The 17,768-nt window shown below is 50.1% G+C and overlaps 6 protein-coding genes across 6 annotated transcripts; 3 read left to right on the forward strand and 3 right to left on the reverse strand.

Annotated features, from left to right (window-relative positions):
- Positions 1-6,910: 6,910 nt before the first annotated feature.
- Positions 6,911-8,242, forward strand: ARB_01897 (uncharacterized protein; the record flags this gene model as incomplete). The annotated part of the gene is made up of 1 exon (XM_003011869.1): positions 6,911-8,242. One exon carries the CDS (start codon positions 6,911-6,913, stop codon positions 8,240-8,242), a length of 1,332 nt encoding a protein of 443 aa, XP_003011915.1.
- A 237-nt stretch (positions 8,243-8,479) lies between these two features.
- On the reverse strand, positions 8,480-9,966 carry ARB_01898 (uncharacterized protein; the record flags this gene model as incomplete). The annotated part of the gene is made up of 6 exons (XM_003011870.1): positions 8,480-8,858; positions 8,963-9,068; positions 9,127-9,354; positions 9,448-9,506; positions 9,664-9,777; positions 9,929-9,966. The coding sequence occupies 6 exons, from the start codon at positions 9,964-9,966 to the stop codon at positions 8,480-8,482; spliced, it is 924 nt and encodes a 307-aa protein (XP_003011916.1).
- Positions 9,967-10,957: 991 nt separating this feature from the next.
- ARB_01899 (uncharacterized protein) lies at positions 10,958-11,197 on the reverse strand (the record flags this gene model as incomplete). The annotated part of the gene is made up of 1 exon (XM_003011871.1): positions 10,958-11,197. The coding sequence occupies one exon, from the start codon at positions 11,195-11,197 to the stop codon at positions 10,958-10,960; it is 240 nt and encodes a 79-aa protein (XP_003011917.1).
- Positions 11,198-11,324: 127 nt separating this feature from the next.
- ARB_01900 (uncharacterized protein) lies at positions 11,325-13,753 on the forward strand (the record flags this gene model as incomplete). Its single annotated transcript, XM_003011872.1, has 3 exons — positions 11,325-12,061; positions 12,154-13,366; positions 13,442-13,753. The coding sequence occupies 3 exons, from the start codon at positions 11,325-11,327 to the stop codon at positions 13,751-13,753; spliced, it is 2,262 nt and encodes a 753-aa protein (XP_003011918.1).
- Positions 13,754-14,219: 466 nt separating this feature from the next.
- Positions 14,220-14,726, forward strand: ARB_01901 (uncharacterized protein; the record flags this gene model as incomplete). The annotated part of the gene is made up of 1 exon (XM_003011873.1): positions 14,220-14,726. One exon carries the CDS (start codon positions 14,220-14,222, stop codon positions 14,724-14,726), a length of 507 nt encoding a protein of 168 aa, XP_003011919.1.
- Positions 14,727-15,630: 904 nt separating this feature from the next.
- Positions 15,631-17,267, reverse strand: ARB_01902 (transcription factor TFIIA complex subunit Toa1, putative; the record flags this gene model as incomplete). Its single annotated transcript, XM_003011874.1, has 3 exons — positions 15,631-16,857; positions 16,883-16,904; positions 17,098-17,267. The coding sequence occupies 3 exons, from the start codon at positions 17,265-17,267 to the stop codon at positions 15,631-15,633; spliced, it is 1,419 nt and encodes a 472-aa protein (XP_003011920.1).
- Positions 17,268-17,768: the final 501 nt, after the last annotated feature.

Below are 17,768 nucleotides of genomic sequence, written 5' to 3' on the forward strand. Positions count from 1 at the left end.
ATGCTGCCTTACTAGCTATGGGTAGCTCTTCGTGATGGAAGGAAAAAAGGGGCCGTTTTCTTTTCCCTTGGACCCTTTCTTCCCATCCAAGCCTCTTGCATGCAACATTTATCATTCACCTCCTACCTGGCTTTGTAATTCATACCAATTCATGATTAACATCGGATCCCTGAAGAAGTTAATTTGGTGGCGCAGCGTTCAATTTCAGTCCACGGCACTGATTAGATATTCATCGATTGTCCACGCCTTTTCCTACCCTTTCCTCCCTGAACCCTTGTTCTCTCCGGAGCCTCCTGATAGAAGGAGCCCGGTGGGGTTTGCAAGCCTACTTCCTCCAAAGTTCGCTTAGCAGTTACTTCCTAGCTTTCAGGAAGTAGTGTTAAACGAATGACGCCTCACATATACCCCTCCATGGAGCAGCCGGAACAGTTATTAGAACTATAATGATTTGCTGCTACATACTAACCCCCACGAGTCCCAGGCCAGCAGCCACCCATTGGTGACCTGCTTTATTCTTCAAAAACAGCCAACAAAGTAACCAGGGTCCTCAACGAATAGGTTACATGTTGCTGACCTCGCCTCTTGTTGTCTTTACTTTTTCCCTTTTCCCCTAGGGGGTAGTGGAAAGAAAAGGAAAACTTCACCGCAAGGTTGCAGAGGCATCCTCTCCGCTGCTGCATAGGCCCACCTGATTCCATGTCGCAGGGACCTGTGCGGTGAATGTTTCGGAGACTGCGCACTTGCACACTGCAGGTTCCAATTTGGAGGATAGGGTAGATGAGCAAATCAGCGTCCTGTTCGTGACGAGACCAACATTTATGGATGCATTCAGTTCTATTTCACATCGGAGGATATATCAATGTGACTAGACAGAAATACCCATAGTCCTTTCATACAACATTAGCCGTTGGAATGGGCTGTTCATGATCCTTGGTTCGGACATATGCTCCGCCTTCATGAGTCAAATACTGCGGTTGATTTTACTTCCTAGGGGGAAGATGTATTTTTGTGAAAAAGAAAAGCTTCCCGCTAGTTGGCGGCACCCTTACATACGCTTCAGGGTGCGGCCCTCTATGGAGATCTACCGTTCTCGAATGTCACAAGTACCCGCACTTGACATGGCCACTGGCCGTATTAAGGTTGTGTGGGGTTGTTCAAGGGTCTAGTTGATCGTACACACCCAATACCTGCTTCATATCACCCGCTTGATATAGTTACAGCATGCACTGACGCCACTATTCAAGGTCGACCGCATCATATACTCCTCTTGTGATTTTTCTTCCCCTGCACCATTTCGTGGCTCCGTGTCCAACACACGCAATCTTAGAGCTATTTTTTTTCTTATCCAACTCCTTTGTTGCTCCGTAAATGTTGGATTTGAACCTCTTTCTACCTTTACCCCCTCACCCACCCCTACCTTGTTGTGTATACTCTTACAACACTAGCTGCTGCTGTTTGCGAAGGTGCATCTTCGACTTCGCCCTTTCATGGTTTCAGTCACGGCATCAAGTGGGTCTAGACGGATGCCCCAAATTAGCTGTGCCTGCATACCACGCTCTGTGCTCGACGTGCACGGGTAGCGAGGATCGTCTATAAAAGCCCTCAGGTAGACCCGCAAATCTGAGTTCTTTTACATCAACATCAAGTCTCAAGTCAATCTCACTACTATCAAACTCAATCGTCTCTATATATAAGGGAGTCAGCCCTTTTCAAAGTTCAATACATCACCCTACAACTGGTCTACTACTTCCTACCCCATCAACTGTTAACTCCAACTTCTCCCCGTGTACGACATAGAACTCAACAATCCTCCACCACACCCACATCATCCACAACTCGGACTATTAAAACCTCAACTACAAGCCTTCCTACCTTAACATCTCGCAATCATGCCTTGTGTCCAGTACTGGGAAGTGTTCGACTGCGGATGCCGAGTCCCTATGCTTGGGGTTATCCACGCCGCTGGCTGCTCCAAATCAGGCACCTGTGAAGTAAAACCAGTCCCACGACCAAGACCAGGCTACAAGTGCAAAACCCACTCTGGATAAAACAAGCAGGCAAGAGTGGTGAGTGGCCGTCAACGTCAGCCACGTTATCAATTTTGTCGAACTCAAAACTAAGGCGTCGTTTAGGCAAACGGTCCGAAACAGCGTGATCATTGTGGTGGACACTCGCTAGGAAGGTTTATAGACAGACCCATGGATGCCTGTGCCGCGTTCATCTTAACTCACATTTAATCCTTTGCGGCTCAGATTGAGTATATGTTACAAGGACTATTTTCGGGAACAACTTTATTTCGGCGCGATTGTTTCCTCATTTTATGTCATTTATTTGCTATTAGATGGACTTTTCTTATTAACTAGGGGATTCTCCGTTTTCCTTTTTGCGCCCTCTTGCTCTCTGTCCCTGCGCTATAGTTATTTGATTCCTCCCTTTTTTTACCATCTTTGCTTTTTCTGAACAATATATTATTTTTTTCCCTTTCCCTGCCCCATAAGCGTAACTACCTAGATGAGAGAAACATATCATTATCTAATTGGTATCCATTCTGGCTGTTCAGGCATCCACCCTTGTTGTTCACTACACCACGGGCCGGGGAATTGAAAGAAGACTTTACATCAAGATGCACGTATTTTCTTTTCTTTTCCGAGAAAAAAGCGCTTTCGTTAGGCTTCCTTTGTAAAAAGTGACTCCATATGGAGGGGGGGAACATGCTTGCGTTAAATTTAATAATACCACGCTTACATTCGCTTATTCCAAAACGACTAGAGATATCTAACAGAGGCTCCCTTGCAGTAAATCGCTATTGTGAACGACTGCGTGCAGAGAATGAAGGGGAGGTACTGCGTACTGCGCCTTCGCCGGCCGGATGGGATGTGGATACGTGAGGCATAGCGACGCTGCAGGATATATATCACACATATTGTCCTGAAGAAACGTATGACTCGACCGACGGAGTACTACGCCAGTGGGCACCGTTTGAGGCCGTTTGCCTAGTACTCTGGACGGATACCCCTGACACGGCTGAATATCTTTGTGTTATATGGCATGCATATGGTTGAAACGGCGGGATGGGCCAGACAACAAGTCTTTTCCTCAATTGCTCCTTTGCTGCTCTTTTTGATGGATGTTGCAGTGGAGCAGAGGAGAACCCAGGCGCCAACCAGAGCGTCTTCTCCACCGGCTCCAATCGTACTCTGTTCCTTAGGGCGGCTTGGGACCTGCAACTACTGAGGTTTACGCCTTAGGGCTCCACACCTCAGGCAGACGCCTCCAGACAGCTCTATCTGAAAACAGCAAATAGATACAAAAGGGTAAAAAGAACCTGGCACCATGACTCCTCTTTTTCTTTTTCTTTTATTTTTTTTTTCCCTTGTTCTTGACATTCCGCTGAGATACAGCAACTCTTCCTCGAGTGAGGCTGGCTTTGCGGCTAAGCTGGAGAGTGAGCCGCAAAGTCAAGACGACCCTTGAAAGATCCTGGTCTTCAGGGCTCGATTGGTTGGGCGGTTGATCTGCGCCCGGTTTAGAATAACGGCGCCTGGAGGAAAGATGGACGAAGAATGCCGGAGGAGCCTAGAGGAGCCTAGGGGCCATGCGAGTCAGTCCAAGAAGCGAGGATACGCCGCTGCAGACAACGAGCTGAGAGGTTGACGACATGAATGTTTCGTCAGCCGATTGGCACAATGGTAAAGACACTGATGGGACCTCGCTTTGTCAACTGGTTGGATGGAGCAGCGTTGAGTAATTGACAATGGTGCTTTTTTTTTTTTTGAAGAGTCGCCTTCTGCAGCGCTCATGCTAGTTCGTAATAATACATGCACAGTTATGCATCCGTGCCTACATGACGATTCCGTCACGAGATATGCAGAGTGAGTACTCCGTCCCACACCCCTGCTTCGTCCCTCTCTGGAAACTAGGCAGCACTTCTCTGCTAGATTAACTGAACAGCATAATATCTATCAGTTAGTATAAATGTTGTTGCCTTGAAGTAGGCTCTTGATATTTGCGACGGGGCCTGAGACCGTCACGTGCTTTAAGGGGCTCAAATCACGTGAATGTACCGGCGATAAAGGTTTATCTCCGGCAGACGAAGCATTAGGCAATTTTTATTGAGGGTTGTGATGCACGTATTTGAGGTCGTATACGTCGAGAGAAGCTGGTAGGAGTAACAGGCTGTCAGTAGATACTGATGACGTATGGAGATATGGGCCAAGCCTACAACAGCAACCTCACCAGAGAGAAGGAGCCTCACTAGTAAGAATGCTGCTAATTATCAGATCACTTTTGTTAAAGGACCGCGAGCCGTCACAGTAAGTTTGAAGGACTTGTTGCATAAACATCTTAAAGAAGGCTTCCAGAAGTAATCAGCTAGAAATCGTTCGTGCATGCTCCGTTCATACATGAATTCGATAGCAAAACCGGTTTCTTTAGAGAGATCAGTATCGTCATCTTTGCTCCCGTACAGCCTCATTGTGTGAGCGTCGGGAGAGAACAGTTGTAGCTTCGGTGTAGGGCATAGATACTTGAGTCTAACGTATAGGCACAAGTTGGCGTCATGGGTGTTACCTTCATCCCAGAGAAAACTCTCTCAAAGCGCAGGGAAATCTTGGATTGGAGCTATAGATACTCGTGATTGCCTGCTCCGTCTGGAGTGGCTGCGCAAAGAGAAGTGAGGAGGAAAAAATTTTGGAAGAAAAAAAGGGATCAGGTGGAGGTACCGGATACTAGCAACGACGCAATAGATGTTACTCTGGCTGCAAAACGTGGATCGTTTTCCGCGTTCCGAGGCTGGCCAATATCGTAACTAACGCCAGAGGCTTGTGCAAGGTTGGGAGGTTGAAAACCGTTGTTGTGGTCTTCCACGTAGTTTACGTGGGCCTTGTTCTGCAGGTTGTCTCCAGGGTGTGAAATAGCCGTGCGGCGTATCGTTGGTTAGTTATCACTAAAGTGAAACCCGCCTGTTTCCCCTACCTTTAGTGCGGCGCATTTCTTTCATGTAACTCCGGGTACAGTTACAAAGGGGTTGATGGTTTTCGTGCAAGGGTCGGTCGGTCAAGGTCACAAGCTATAGATTCGAAGCTATAGAGCGAGCCCTGGAACAGATGTAACTGCGATGATATCCTGTTCGCTTCATGGGTCGGGAGAAAAAAATGACATGGATGCATTATCACCAACATAAGTAACGTATCATGTGACTCGAGATGCAGCTTGATCCTCCTAGTTGACCAGTAGGGTTAAAGGTGCGAGGGTACACTTAGACGAGCAAGTAAATCCATATGCGTCATCTATACAGCAACGAATATGGCTCGCAGTCTGTTGGTGTGAGTGTACCGCCACTGCTCGGCCGATGGTCAATATGCAGGTGACAGGTGCAGTAGTGACATCGCGGAGCCTTGTGGAATGCAGCAAGTGAAGAAACAAGGCGAAAAAAAGGCCCAACATGTATGGATCTCCATGAAATGACTGGTGCATATCTGCGATGAACAGCTCGGTCCCGAGGGTCGGAGTTGGCCGCTGTTTTGGACTATGCAGTCAAACTTGATGTACACTCGTCAATCCCTCAGAGTGTCACACAAGTTCTCTCATGTCCACGCTACCAATGTACTTCGTGGAAGACTCTCCCCGGTCCGACGCCCGTTTGCTTTCAATCCCCGGGGAGATGTATTAGGCAAATAAGCGGGCAAAGGCCGGGTCACTTTGTTACCCCAACCCCACGCTAACATATCGAAAGTGATCGCCACGCTAGTCCGTGCATGTACGCATATCCTAAGCTCTATCCCAGGATATGACCCCTTCTGCATGCAAATGTGATAATGTGACTGACTGGTGTGTTGTGCCACAGGTCTCATCATCGGGAAGACTGTGTATCAAATGAAGCCATGCATTCAACAACACACGGCTGGATCTAGACAAAAGGGCGTTTAGAGACTCCACTTTGGGCGTTGTGCAGCTCTGTCATCGCCCGAATCTAGATACATAGAGACAAACGCGTCCCGTCCTTTCTTCCGGAACATCTGTATGTGATGATTCCTAATCAGGTACCTCCGTAGTAATTCTGACATAAGGCTGATCGGGCAGCTATCATTACCTCATAACCTTGCTATGCAGGGAACAAGGAGCTTACCAGGCCAGCTGCACATGGCCTGTGAGTTCGAGCAACGAGGCTCCTGGGGATGGAGATTGGATTTACGCATGGGCGGTCCAATGGAAGGGTTCAGCCAGGATCAGCTCTTAGATAGCGGGAAGTCCAACAGTAGTATATCGGCCAACTAGTGGAGGAGATGCATTCGCAGCCCCCGTGCGTGGCCGCGGCCGTGCCGTTGAAAGTCTCGTAATGTACACGACATGTATTCCCTACTTCCGTCCTGCCGTCGATGCTCTGATCGATCATGACGAGGGTAGGGAGATCCTGGGCGGCCAGCCATGGCCTGGTCATCATATGCGTAGCAATATCAAACAATCTCGGGATATTTTATGTTGGAACCGTGGATAGTGAAAGATTTGACGGACTGTACTCCGTACGTGGCTTTTCCAAGGGTATATTCTCAGGGGGATAAGCAACCTTTGCTGTGCAAGGCGTCGACTAGTTGCTGGTCTGGACCTGTCCCTGATAACTAGTTCGTTATCATAACCACAAATATGCCTGGAGTAGTTGGCGGATCATCCTAGTCATCACATATCCGCATTATCTTGCTTTGCAATCCTCAGCCCTCTCCATCCCGTTGCCTTTCCTGGTCTTCGTCCTCGTCTTCATCGTGATTCTTCCTTTTGGTGAAGTAACTCCATTAGAAACCCAAAAAATATCACGTGATGCAATGCTTTCAAAACCTTCTGACGTCGTTTGATATCAACAAGAAAGACCGAAGAAATGCCGTTGACCAGCTAGCAGCGTTGGATTCCACATGTAATGTCCATAGATATCAACTGGGAGGCCGCCACCTCTGGACCCGACGGGGAGGAGCTCGCTGAACGAATCCGATGCTTCATCCACGACAAATTCCAGCAGATAGCGCTCCCGCGATTCATCCGCTCCGTGGAAGTGAATTCGTTTGATTTCGGGACGGTTTCACCAGAGCTGCAGGTCAGGGACATATGCGACCCGTTTAACGATTTTTACGAAGAAGATGAGGATGGCGCAGACCTATCTGACAGTTCTGAGGGCGATGAACCTGTTCCTTCGAGTATGAGTCTAAGCCAGTCGACGCTGAAGGGAGATGCGGGTAGTCCTAGCAGCAGCAACGATGATGGCAGCGGGAATTCGAATGGCCGGTCGGGATATTTCCAGCGAAGACGTGGGTCCAGGGAATATTCCGGGGAGATTCCACAGCCATTGATGTCGCCTATTAATCTGGGGGAGTCGTTTAACCCATATCTATTTCCTCGAACGGGAACTCCCGGTATACCGGGAGGAACGTCTCATATTGGGTATTACAATATGCCACGCGGGGGGCTTTCTGGGACCCAGACTCCACTGGCGTCTGTTGCATCTGTGGCCAGGGGCGGGCCGTTATCACTGGCGGAGGGATGGCCACCTCCTGCTCGGCAAAGGGAGCGTGCCCGTAGCTCAGATACAGATGTGGATTCACCTCAGTCTCGATCACGGCCGTCCACGTCAAGCACGCGGCAAGTTACTCCTGTCGAGGGCGGCACACCCCGGGACCCCGCAGAGATACCAGAGTCAGAGTCAATTATCACGGGCCATCTGGATAGTGCGCTGCCGGCGCGGCGTATGAGAGAACAGAAGCCAGATGATTTCCAGGTTCTTTGCCGGTTGCAGTATTCTGGGAACATGAGGTTATCGATAACAGCTCAGATACTGCTTGATTACCCCATGCCTAGCTTTGTAGGGCTGCCGCTGAAGCTTAACATTACTGGATTTACGTTCGATGGAGTTGCTGTTGTAGCGTACATCCGGAAGAGGATACATGTTTGCTTTCTATCACCTGAGGATGCAGATACTTTGCTTGGAGCAGACGACAAGATGACTACTACTGAAGACTACCATGAGCATCACGGCCACCATAGCCACCATTCTGGAAGTGCTAATACGACTGGCTCACGGCGTTCCAATGAGAGCCTTCTACGAGAGATACGGGTTGAGAGCGAGATTGGGCGCAAAGAGAGCGGGAAGCAAGTGTTGAAGAATGTGGGGAAAGTAGAGAAGTTTGTCCTTGAGCAGGTTCGCCGGATCTTCGAAGAGGAGTTTGTGTATCCTAGTTTCTGGACATTCCTTGTTTAGGAGCATACGTAACGGGAAGAAACTATGTAACATACTGTGTAGATAAAAGGAGAAACGATCAAAGTGACACCTCTGGCCTAGGGAACATATTTTAGGTGTGGTTGTAGGACGTCATGCAAACTTTCGGGTATTCTTGTATCGAGGAATTTCGCTGCAAAATGCGGGCGTCAATCAGTGGCAGAGGCAGTGGTGGGTGGGCAGACAGATAGACAGGTAAAAGAGAGCAGAGTAGCTCCTTCATCGGTCCTTCTTGGGGGTGTTATCCTTGTTTTGAGCAGAGACCTCGTCTCCGAGCTTGTTGTACTCTCTGGACAAGCCCTCGCTCTGCTTCTTCAGGGCCTCGATGTCGTTCTCACGAGCCTTGAGCTCCTTCTTGAGTCTTCCGATCTCTCCCATATCACCAGCAGCAGCCAACTTAGCAGAATCCTTGCCGCCGGCCCTCTTGTCTCCCTCGTACATCTTAACCTTGTCTTCAAGACGAAGGATATCGAGGATCATGGTGTAAGTGCGGTTCAAGATAAGGGAGAGGAAAAGGGTGAAGCCGCAGAGGTACATATTGCGCTGAGAGTAGAACTTGCGGGCCTGAACTTCCATACGCTCAGTTCCAATGGCATGTCTATGACTTGGCAAACGATGCAAATGAGCGAGACAATTAGTTGTGGTGTTCTTGAGGAGCTATTTTATACACAAGTTGCTCAAGGCGGGGTTACGAGGACATACCCGGTGTTGGCAGCATCGAAACCAGTCAGTTCAATCTGGACACGATAGACACGGTTGACACTGTCGATGAACAGGATAAGAATGAAGATGAACGTTATCTGTGGCACTGCTTAGATTCCGAACTTGCTTGGTTGCTGATACCGGGGAAGTGTGGAGGTGCGTACCTTCATTCCATACTGCAGCTTGGCGACGATGGGACTCTCTGATATGAAGGTGAAGAGCTTCCGCTTGACGGTAAAGGGCAGAGGGACTATCAGGCCGACGAAGATGGCCATCTCCGTCACCAGGAGGACAAACACCTGTGCAATTGTTAGCAGAGCTGGCCGCCCGCTTGCCGTAAGTGGGCATACGTACGAGGGTGAAGTAGAGTGTCATGATGGCGTCTGCCTGGCCTGGCTATGGCGGACAGCAAACAAGCAGAGAAGTCGACTTGAAGGAGCGGCTACTGTCAAACGAGTCCAGAGAACGAGTAAGCTGAGGATTACCGTCGTCTTCTTCTCTATATCTGTCTTCTTCTTCCTCCTCCTTTATATATCGTTCGTTTCTTCACAACCAAAAGTTGGCAAGAAAATCCAAAAAAAGAAACAAAAACAAATCGAACGTCATATCATGTGACATAGTGTCATGTGATTAGCGGAAAAACAGAATATCCGGAGCCCTAATGAGGCCCGCCGGGGGATGTTCCAGAAAGGGACACAAACCCTAACTTTGGTCCGAAACGGGCGAAGACGACGACGTCGATGATTTTACTAGAAGACGCAGCATAAAAGTCGAGATGCGAAAGAGACGAAGAAGAAGCAGACGAAGTAAAGACGCTAGAGGGCCAAGTAGACGGGAGCGAACCAGCCAGGAGGAAGGGGGATGGCGTAGTCGTTCGAGCCGTCGCCACTACACTATTGGATCAGGGCATGACGTACCAAGCAAGGACTGGCTGCCCGAGAAAGATACATGCATACGACAGCGTACAAGAAATCTACTTCCTCGCGGACGACTTCCCGAGGCATTTTTCCTTTGCCTGGGAATGAGAATGCTCGAGGCTGATAGGTTCTAACATGGGGCGTCGTTCCGGGCCAGATGAGAGAGATGTGAGGGATAAGGTATGACAAAGCTGGAGGTGGAGGGTTTAAAGAGTGCCGGATCCATGGAACCAGACCTGAGGTTGCTCCTTAGCCTTAGTCCCCCCCGTCCAAGGCAAATAGGATCGGTACGGAAGGACGTTGCGTTGGCCTGGTTGTCAAACGAGCCAGCGAGCTGGTTGACTTGGGGCTGGTGAGCGTTCGGCCTCCGTTTTCCATCGTATGTACTCCGTATCGTGGCATCGTATGTCGCATGGCAACCTCGAGAGACAGGGGTGCAAAGGAGGTTCGGAAGAGGATGAAACGGCCGTTTTACATAGAATCGCATGGCATAGCTTGTGTCTGGCCGTGGATAGCCCGTCCCTTTTGCTCGTACTCTCCTCTCGTCACAGCTGGCATCGCCTTCTGCATGTCTGCATGTCTGTATCTGTTCTGTATGTACTCCGTAGCTGTGTATGGATGGATGGACGTATGTATGTATGTAGGGAGGCTGCAGTTTGCCCTCTCCCTTGCTCGAAGCGAACCGTGGATGTCGATTACGTCGAGGACTGGCAAACGGGAGCCTGCATTGGGCCAGTCAAAGTCAAGCTGTATCCTCCTCCCAGCTGCTTGTTCGCGTCGTCTCCGTCATATCTCCTGATTCCTGTTTGTTGCCTCCCTCTTCTTTCTCCTCTTCCTCCTGCTGCTGCTGTTGATAAACAACCGCCCAGGCCTCGAGCGATCTAGCGGACTATCAGATTCATATATGCAGCCCGGGATATGATATATCAACCACCCGTCCGCTCGCCCTACTCATTCTCCATCTCGTCTTGCTCTGCTTCTATTCGCCCTTGGTCGTTAGTTTGGAGTTAGTTTCGTGTTAAATAGGTAATAAGAAGCCGGCGGATAATCCATTTCTGGCTCCACCGAGAGACTTACTTCAACGTCCGTCTTGTTCTTCCTCGTCGTCCCGTCTCTCGCTCGCTCTTTTGCTCTCTTGCTCCTTTGGCTCTCTCTCACGGCCTCTGCCTTCGTCTGCTCCGTCTGCGTCCTGCTCAACTGCTCGCTGTCTGCTGCTCTCTGTCGCGGTGCTCCTCGGCTGCCGCCCTCGCTGTCTGGCCGCTGCTGACGCCGTTGCGGTGACTTTTGACTCCTCTGGGGCCGCCCTCGACTTTGACATCAACACCAACAACGCCCGCCTCAGACCATCGCCTACAACTACAACAACTACACCAACTACAACCACAACTACAACTACACGACTACAGCCTCTACTTTCTACGACTGCAACAGCGGGAGCGTTCTTGATGCTCGACTCGTCCGAGACTCCGCCTCCTCTTCACTTCTCACCGCCGTCCAGCGAGCAAGATCGCACCTCGACCCGCGAGTCCACCCCGATTGGCACTCCCCTGGGCGTCGTCTCCAGCAACCCTCGCCGGCCTGAGCTGCTGCATAACCACCATCTGGGGAACCGCAAGGCGTCTGCTGCGTCTCCCTTCTCCCCCTCGGCTGCCCACATCCCCGTGTTCGACGACGAGGACGAGGACGACTCGATATTCCCGCTGTTCCCGTCGTCGCCGCCAGACCAGCATCATCACCACCAGCATCACCAGCACCACCACCAGAGCAGCCACCACCAGAACCGCAGCCAGCACGGCCAGCGTCGCCACCATCGCTACAACAGCAGCCAGCATAGCGTCACCATGGATGGCCGCTCCATGCCCATCGACCTGTCCGCGAGACAGACGTCCAAATCGCCACCAGGGCAGCAGGCTTCCAACCTGACCTCGGCCCTCCAGAAGGCCGCTACCGGCGCTGCCGACATGTCCTCGAACTGGAACGGGGTCGCCTCGAACAACTTCATGTCCAACGCCGCGCGCAAGGAGTCCTTCAGCGCAACCATGGCCCAGTACTCGAACGGCAGCAAGCCCATCACCATGGTGGGCTCGAACCGAGACAAGCCCCGGCGTGAGAGTCTTGCCGGCAGTCTTGTCGGCGGTATGAGCTGGGGAGGTGTCTCCGTAGGCAGCTGGATCAGAGATGAGTGCGTATTATCCCCTTATATACTCCGTATACATGCACATTTTTGTCTCCCTCTATATTACCGTGTTTTAATGGCAGCTAACCGGGTTGTAGTATAATTATGACGGGAACTTCTCCCTTCACTCTCCAGTCACCGTCGTACCACTCGTCATCTTATCTGCCGAAGCTGGAAGCCAACTTTATGCGCGACTTCTCATGCTGTGGCATCACTCTCCCGTCACTACACGACCTCCTCCAGCACTATGAAGAAGCCCACGCCCAGAGGTCCCCGCAGCCGCCACAACGGTCTGCGCAGTCAAACCAGGCAGCTCAGTCAGATAACAGGGCAGGCATTGGCGCCTCCCCGCACCCTTCACAGCCCAGCCAGCAGCAGCCGAATATGGCCACTGCTCCGGGGCGAGCTGCTTCCTCCCAGCCAGGGACCCCTCGGCCGCATCATAGACTACCGCAGCAACCGCAGCAGCCCATGATGCAGACTGCCACCGGGTTTGGCCAGCCACAATCCAACGATATACCGGATATCGATAGTGTAGATGACATGGATATGGAAATGGACGACCCTCTCAGTGATAGTGGTTTCCAGCAACAGACTCACCAGCAGTCGCTCACTCAGGCCCGCTTTGCTCAAGAGAATGGCGGAAGCAGGGTAACACCCCTAAATATGGGCATACTACAGGGCCAGCAGCGCTTCCGAAGCTCAGCACCCGGTACCCCCGTTTCATCCGGTAGACCTCTCCACAACAATCCAACCGTCTCATCTGTCAACACACCAACTCTCATGCCTCTTCCTGTTCAGCAACAACAGCAGCAGCAGCAACAACAGCAGCAACAACCGCAAGCGCCAAACCCCCAGTATACAAGCACGCCAGAACCCTCTGCTCCCGGAACGCCTGCCGAGTTAGATGACTCCATCGTCGGCGGATTCGGTGACATGAACATGCAAGGAACGGCTACTCCTGTAGGGACTGGCCCAGGCCAACAACAGTTTGGCACTTTCGGAAGCAACGGAATGCTCGACCTTTGTATCGATGAGCCTGCTAAGCGGCTATTCAGGCCAAACACTGGGTTTGGTAACGGGAAACAAGTACAGCAGCAGCAGCAAGCTCCTCCCTTCAGACTGGGTAACTCGCATTATGCTGCAAACAGTGAGATTGCCCAACATATCAGGGAACAGCAGAAACTCGCTGGTGTTCCAGACGTCACTCTCGCAATGAAGCCAGATGATGAGCCAAAGCCATTCAGATGTCCGGTAATAGGATGTGAAAAGGCATACAAGAACCAGAACGGTCTCAAATATCACAAATCAGTAAGTCGTGTTCTGTACTACCACTCTTCTTCCTCTTTTTTTTTTTCGTACGTTAGCTAACCTTCCGATCACCAGCACGGCCATAACAACCAGCAGCTGCACGATAATGCCGACGGTACATTCTCCATCGTCGACCCAGAAACATGTGCCCCTTACCCCGGCACACTAGGCATGGAGAAAGAAAAACCTTACCGCTGCGAAGTCTGCGGAAAGCGATACAAGAATCTCAACGGCCTGAAATACCACCGTGCACACTCTCCGCCATGCAATCCAGAATTCTCTTTCGCTGCTGCAGGCCGTGCTTTCAACACGGCCGGAGGTGTCATGCACGGAGATAACATCAATATTGCCGGGGCCGGGCTAACGGGTATCGGGGAGTTAGAGTGAAGTGTATTTCTCATTCTCCTCCCGACCTAAGGATTGTGATACCATAACATACCCTCTTTATACCCGGCCAAGCCCAGTCAATGGCCAACCACGGAATAAAAATACAACATTTCGGCGAATTCGTAAATCGGGGTGGTGTGAGACTTGGAGTGAAATTGAGAACAGGAGAATCCGGAGTCCAAAAAAAAAATTACACGGGAAGGGAAATCATTTATTATCTTTTTGAAATTGGCCTCGGGAAAAGCCTTGTTGATTTTTTCTGTTTGCTTCTTTCGAACTTGTCTTGCTCTTTTGATCCATTTCTCATTTTTGTGTTGAGTTCTTGGTTTTCTTTGCTTTCCCCCCCTTTTTTTCCTATCGTCTCTGGATCTCCTCCTTTTTGTTATCTCCATGTCTGATTGATTGATTGATTGGATCCTGATTTGCCGTCGTTTGGATATCCCCCCCTTTCCCTCATGTCTGATTCATGTTTTCTACCCATCTCCTTTTTGGCGATTTGATATTGACTTATCCCGTCAAAATCAAATACGCCCCCTTTATTTGTTGTACATACCACACCCTCTGTGATGCCTTTCCTCTCTCATCCTCCTTTCCAAACCTTTTACATGCCTTGAATGATTCAAAACGGCCTCTCCTACCAATCCTCATCCCACACGGCATCATTTCCTCCACTCTCCTCTTCTTTTCCTTTTCGTTCCTGCATATACTTCTTTTTTCAATATTGCCCTTGTTAATTCGAGCTTTGGAGGCATGTCATAAACCCTGGACCCTGCCTGGTTCCTGCTATACCCATACATATACCATACACCGAAATACCCATAGCGAAGCCAGCCAGTCCCAGCCAGCCAGCCAGTTCAAACCATTCTCGCCATCTTGTTTGATTTCATACCTGTGCTGCGTTGTGTTGCTTTGTTTTTCTTCTACTTTCTACTTCTCCCCTCTCCCCTTTTTTGGCTTTTACATCTTTGTTTAATTCAATTGCTGGATCTCGCTGATTTTTTTCTTTTGGTTTGTCAATTCATCTCCTTGCTCCCTATGCTTGCTAGCAGGGGGTTAAGGCAAAGAGGACATGAAGGAAAGGGCACGGAAAAAAAAAATCATCATCATCTATCGGGGTTTCATAAGGGTGGTTATTGCTAATTGCTGCTTACTAGTGTGTTTGTGTATTTCATTGTCCCTTTATACTCTAAAATAGATCTCTAGGTGTGCCTCGTTTGCATGCTCTTCATTATACGCCTAGTTTATCTACATGTGCCTCCATGTGTTTGATTACTCTTCCATAACTTTGTATGTTTGGCCTGCTACTGCGTTATCCAGCCAATAGTTAAACACGGTCTTGATAGTCCTCTACTCCTTACATTTTTTATGGTTCACTACTCAGTAACTCTACTAAACTTGCTATGTCTTGAGAGCTATCCAGCTGTTTCTATATGATATCAAAGTAAAAGTCCCGTTAAAGTAGTCTTTGTCAACCTTAGGAGAAGAAATTCCTTGCTACTACTTGTTTAAATGTGGAGTCCATACGGTAAAAATAGAAAAGGATAGACCGAAGCCAAATACCGACATCATTTGCATAACTGACTCCAAGGTAAACTGTACATTTGAACGTCATCATGTCATATTTCTTTTTCTCAATTTAAGGGTACATGGGTATGTAAAAAACTAGAAAGCCCCTTAACAGGTAAAGTCGTGGCCAAGGAGAAGGTCCCTTATCTAGACACTGTGCCACGGATGGAAAGAGAGACAAGTAACAATGTATGGATACAGAATGGGGGAAAGGAAAGAAAAAGGAAACCGTTTTCTCACCGCCGATAGTAAGACAACGAGGCCCTGTCGGCAACTCCAATCTATTCTTCGGGCGACTACTCGGATGGAGACTAATACCATTCGAATTCTCCCGTTCCTTTGTGGAATACGTATCTGCTCGAGAGGTTAGAGAAAATAAATTGGATGGTAGAGGAAGGGAAAACGCACTCTTTGCCGTCAGAAGTTAATATGCCGTCTTTCAAGACACACTTCCATTTACTTTTGACACGCTGGACTTTGTCGTAGGTGCAGAGCATGACCTGGCCAACCGCATCGTCCTCACCTTGCTCTTCGTCTAGTAAGTCATCAGGGTCATCGAGATCGGAGTTAATAGCATCTTCGTCATCATCCTTTTTGACTGGATAGTCGTCCGGTCCATCGAACTGAGGGTGTGATGGAGCTTCAGTTGGTGTACTGGATGATGGCACTACAGAAGACGCTCCTGTCTGGTTTGACAAGCTGTCTAGGTCATCAAACTTAACGATTTTGCGTTTCTTCCCATTAGCGTTTGGGTATCGTTCATGCAAGGGAGCCAGAAGTCCACCGCCTTCCAGCTGGAGGTTCCTAGACTCGACCAAATCTCTAAGACGGCGGTCATTTTCAGGACCGTTTTTGGCTGCTGCTTCTCTCCGTCGTTGGACTTCTGCTTTCCAATCTGACAAGTCATCGCTTGCGCCATCCGTCTGTGAATTCTGAATACCTGTTTGGGGTAGTCTTTGGGGTTGGGTCTGTTGTTGGCCCGGGGCTTGACCTTGAGGCTGAATCTGGGCCTGTGCCTGAGGCGGCCTAAAGTCTTGAGGTTTCGAAGTGCTCATGGGTGGAGGATTGTAACGCGGTTGTCCACCGGGAAGGGATAAGGCAGCCTGAGAGTGTGACTGCAGGTGCTGAACCTGATTGGCTGCGGCATTGCCATACTTCTGGTGCAATGCGTTGGCAGCCCGCTGCTGAGCTAGAATTGTGCCAGCTGGGGGTCCTGGGGGTGGAGGAGAGAAGCCTCCTTCGGCTTTAACAAAAGTATCGCCGGATTGATGGTCATTGGCAGACTGTAGACCGGCATGTTGGGGTATATGACTCTGTTGTTGTTGTTGCTGCTGTTGCTGTTGCTGTTGCGGCTGCTGCTGCTGCTGTGGATGGAGTTGGGGCTGGGGGTTCATTCGAGCATCATTTGAAGGGATGGTACTGGGTGGAGGAATAGGGGACTGCTGCTGTGTAGCCTGGGGCTGCGATACAGGCGGCTGGGGTGCCGGATCCCACGGGAAATGTGCAACCCCAAGAGATGACAGCTTCGACTGCCAGCCCTATACATCAGTTAGCATAACACACCCTCAAGAAGTCACCTTCATATCTAAGTAGCAAGTCTTAGATATTGCTGACTAAGACGCTTAGTCACCAGCTAAAGCGGCAAGAGGGACAGAGTAAGAGCGGCGGGCAGAAACGCCCCAAAAAGGCAAAAAGGCGGCCACAGGGCGCTTTAAAAACAGCGCGACCGCCCGCCTTCGCCTCCCCAACGTCAGGTCGCGCAAGGGAACGAGGCCGACTTTTCAGCGCCCACGAAGAGTCCCGGACAAGGGTTGTGGGAAGCCAGACGACAGAGACAAGAAATACCGACCTTTCTCAGCTCCTCAAGCGTGTGCTGGTCGACACCGCTTTCCTCGAAGTCGATCTGTGAAGAATCGCATACTTCCTGGATCACACGGTCAAAGACCATGCCCTAGATGGACGGAACAGAGTGAGCAGCTGTTCACACACGACCCGGCCGTTTCACCGACTGAACGACCAGCCTGTCGACCGACAGTCAGACGCAGTTACTCACCACGAGTTGGTTCGACATCTTGCGAGAAACGTTTGGTAGAAAGTGACAGGCGGCAAGGATGATAAGGAGAAGGTTACTGTCTGGCGTCTAGGATGTTGGCGCTACCGGCGAGGAGGGTAGTTAAAGGTGAGGCGAGGATGAGGCGCGCTGCCCTGAGCAAGCGAGCTGTGATTGTAGAGACTTGTAGAAGTGAGCGGCCCTTGTTATTCTCGTTGCTTGTCCTGTTCCAACTAGGCAGTATTTGCAGGCAACGAGCCGCCACGCCGAAATCACCTCCCGCTCAACGGTGACCGGCACTTCTGCGCCGTCTGTAGCAAGCTGTTTGTATACGGACTGGTGTAAGAGAGGATCGTAACTGTTTATCTTGTATTTCTAGCCTGTGGTCGGCGATTTGAC

The sequence above is a fragment of the Trichophyton benhamiae genome, assembly GCF_000151125.1.
Source record: "Trichophyton benhamiae CBS 112371 chromosome Unknown contig01106.0, whole genome shotgun sequence".
NCBI classification, from domain to species: Eukaryota; Fungi; Ascomycota; class Eurotiomycetes; order Onygenales; family Arthrodermataceae; genus Trichophyton; species Trichophyton benhamiae.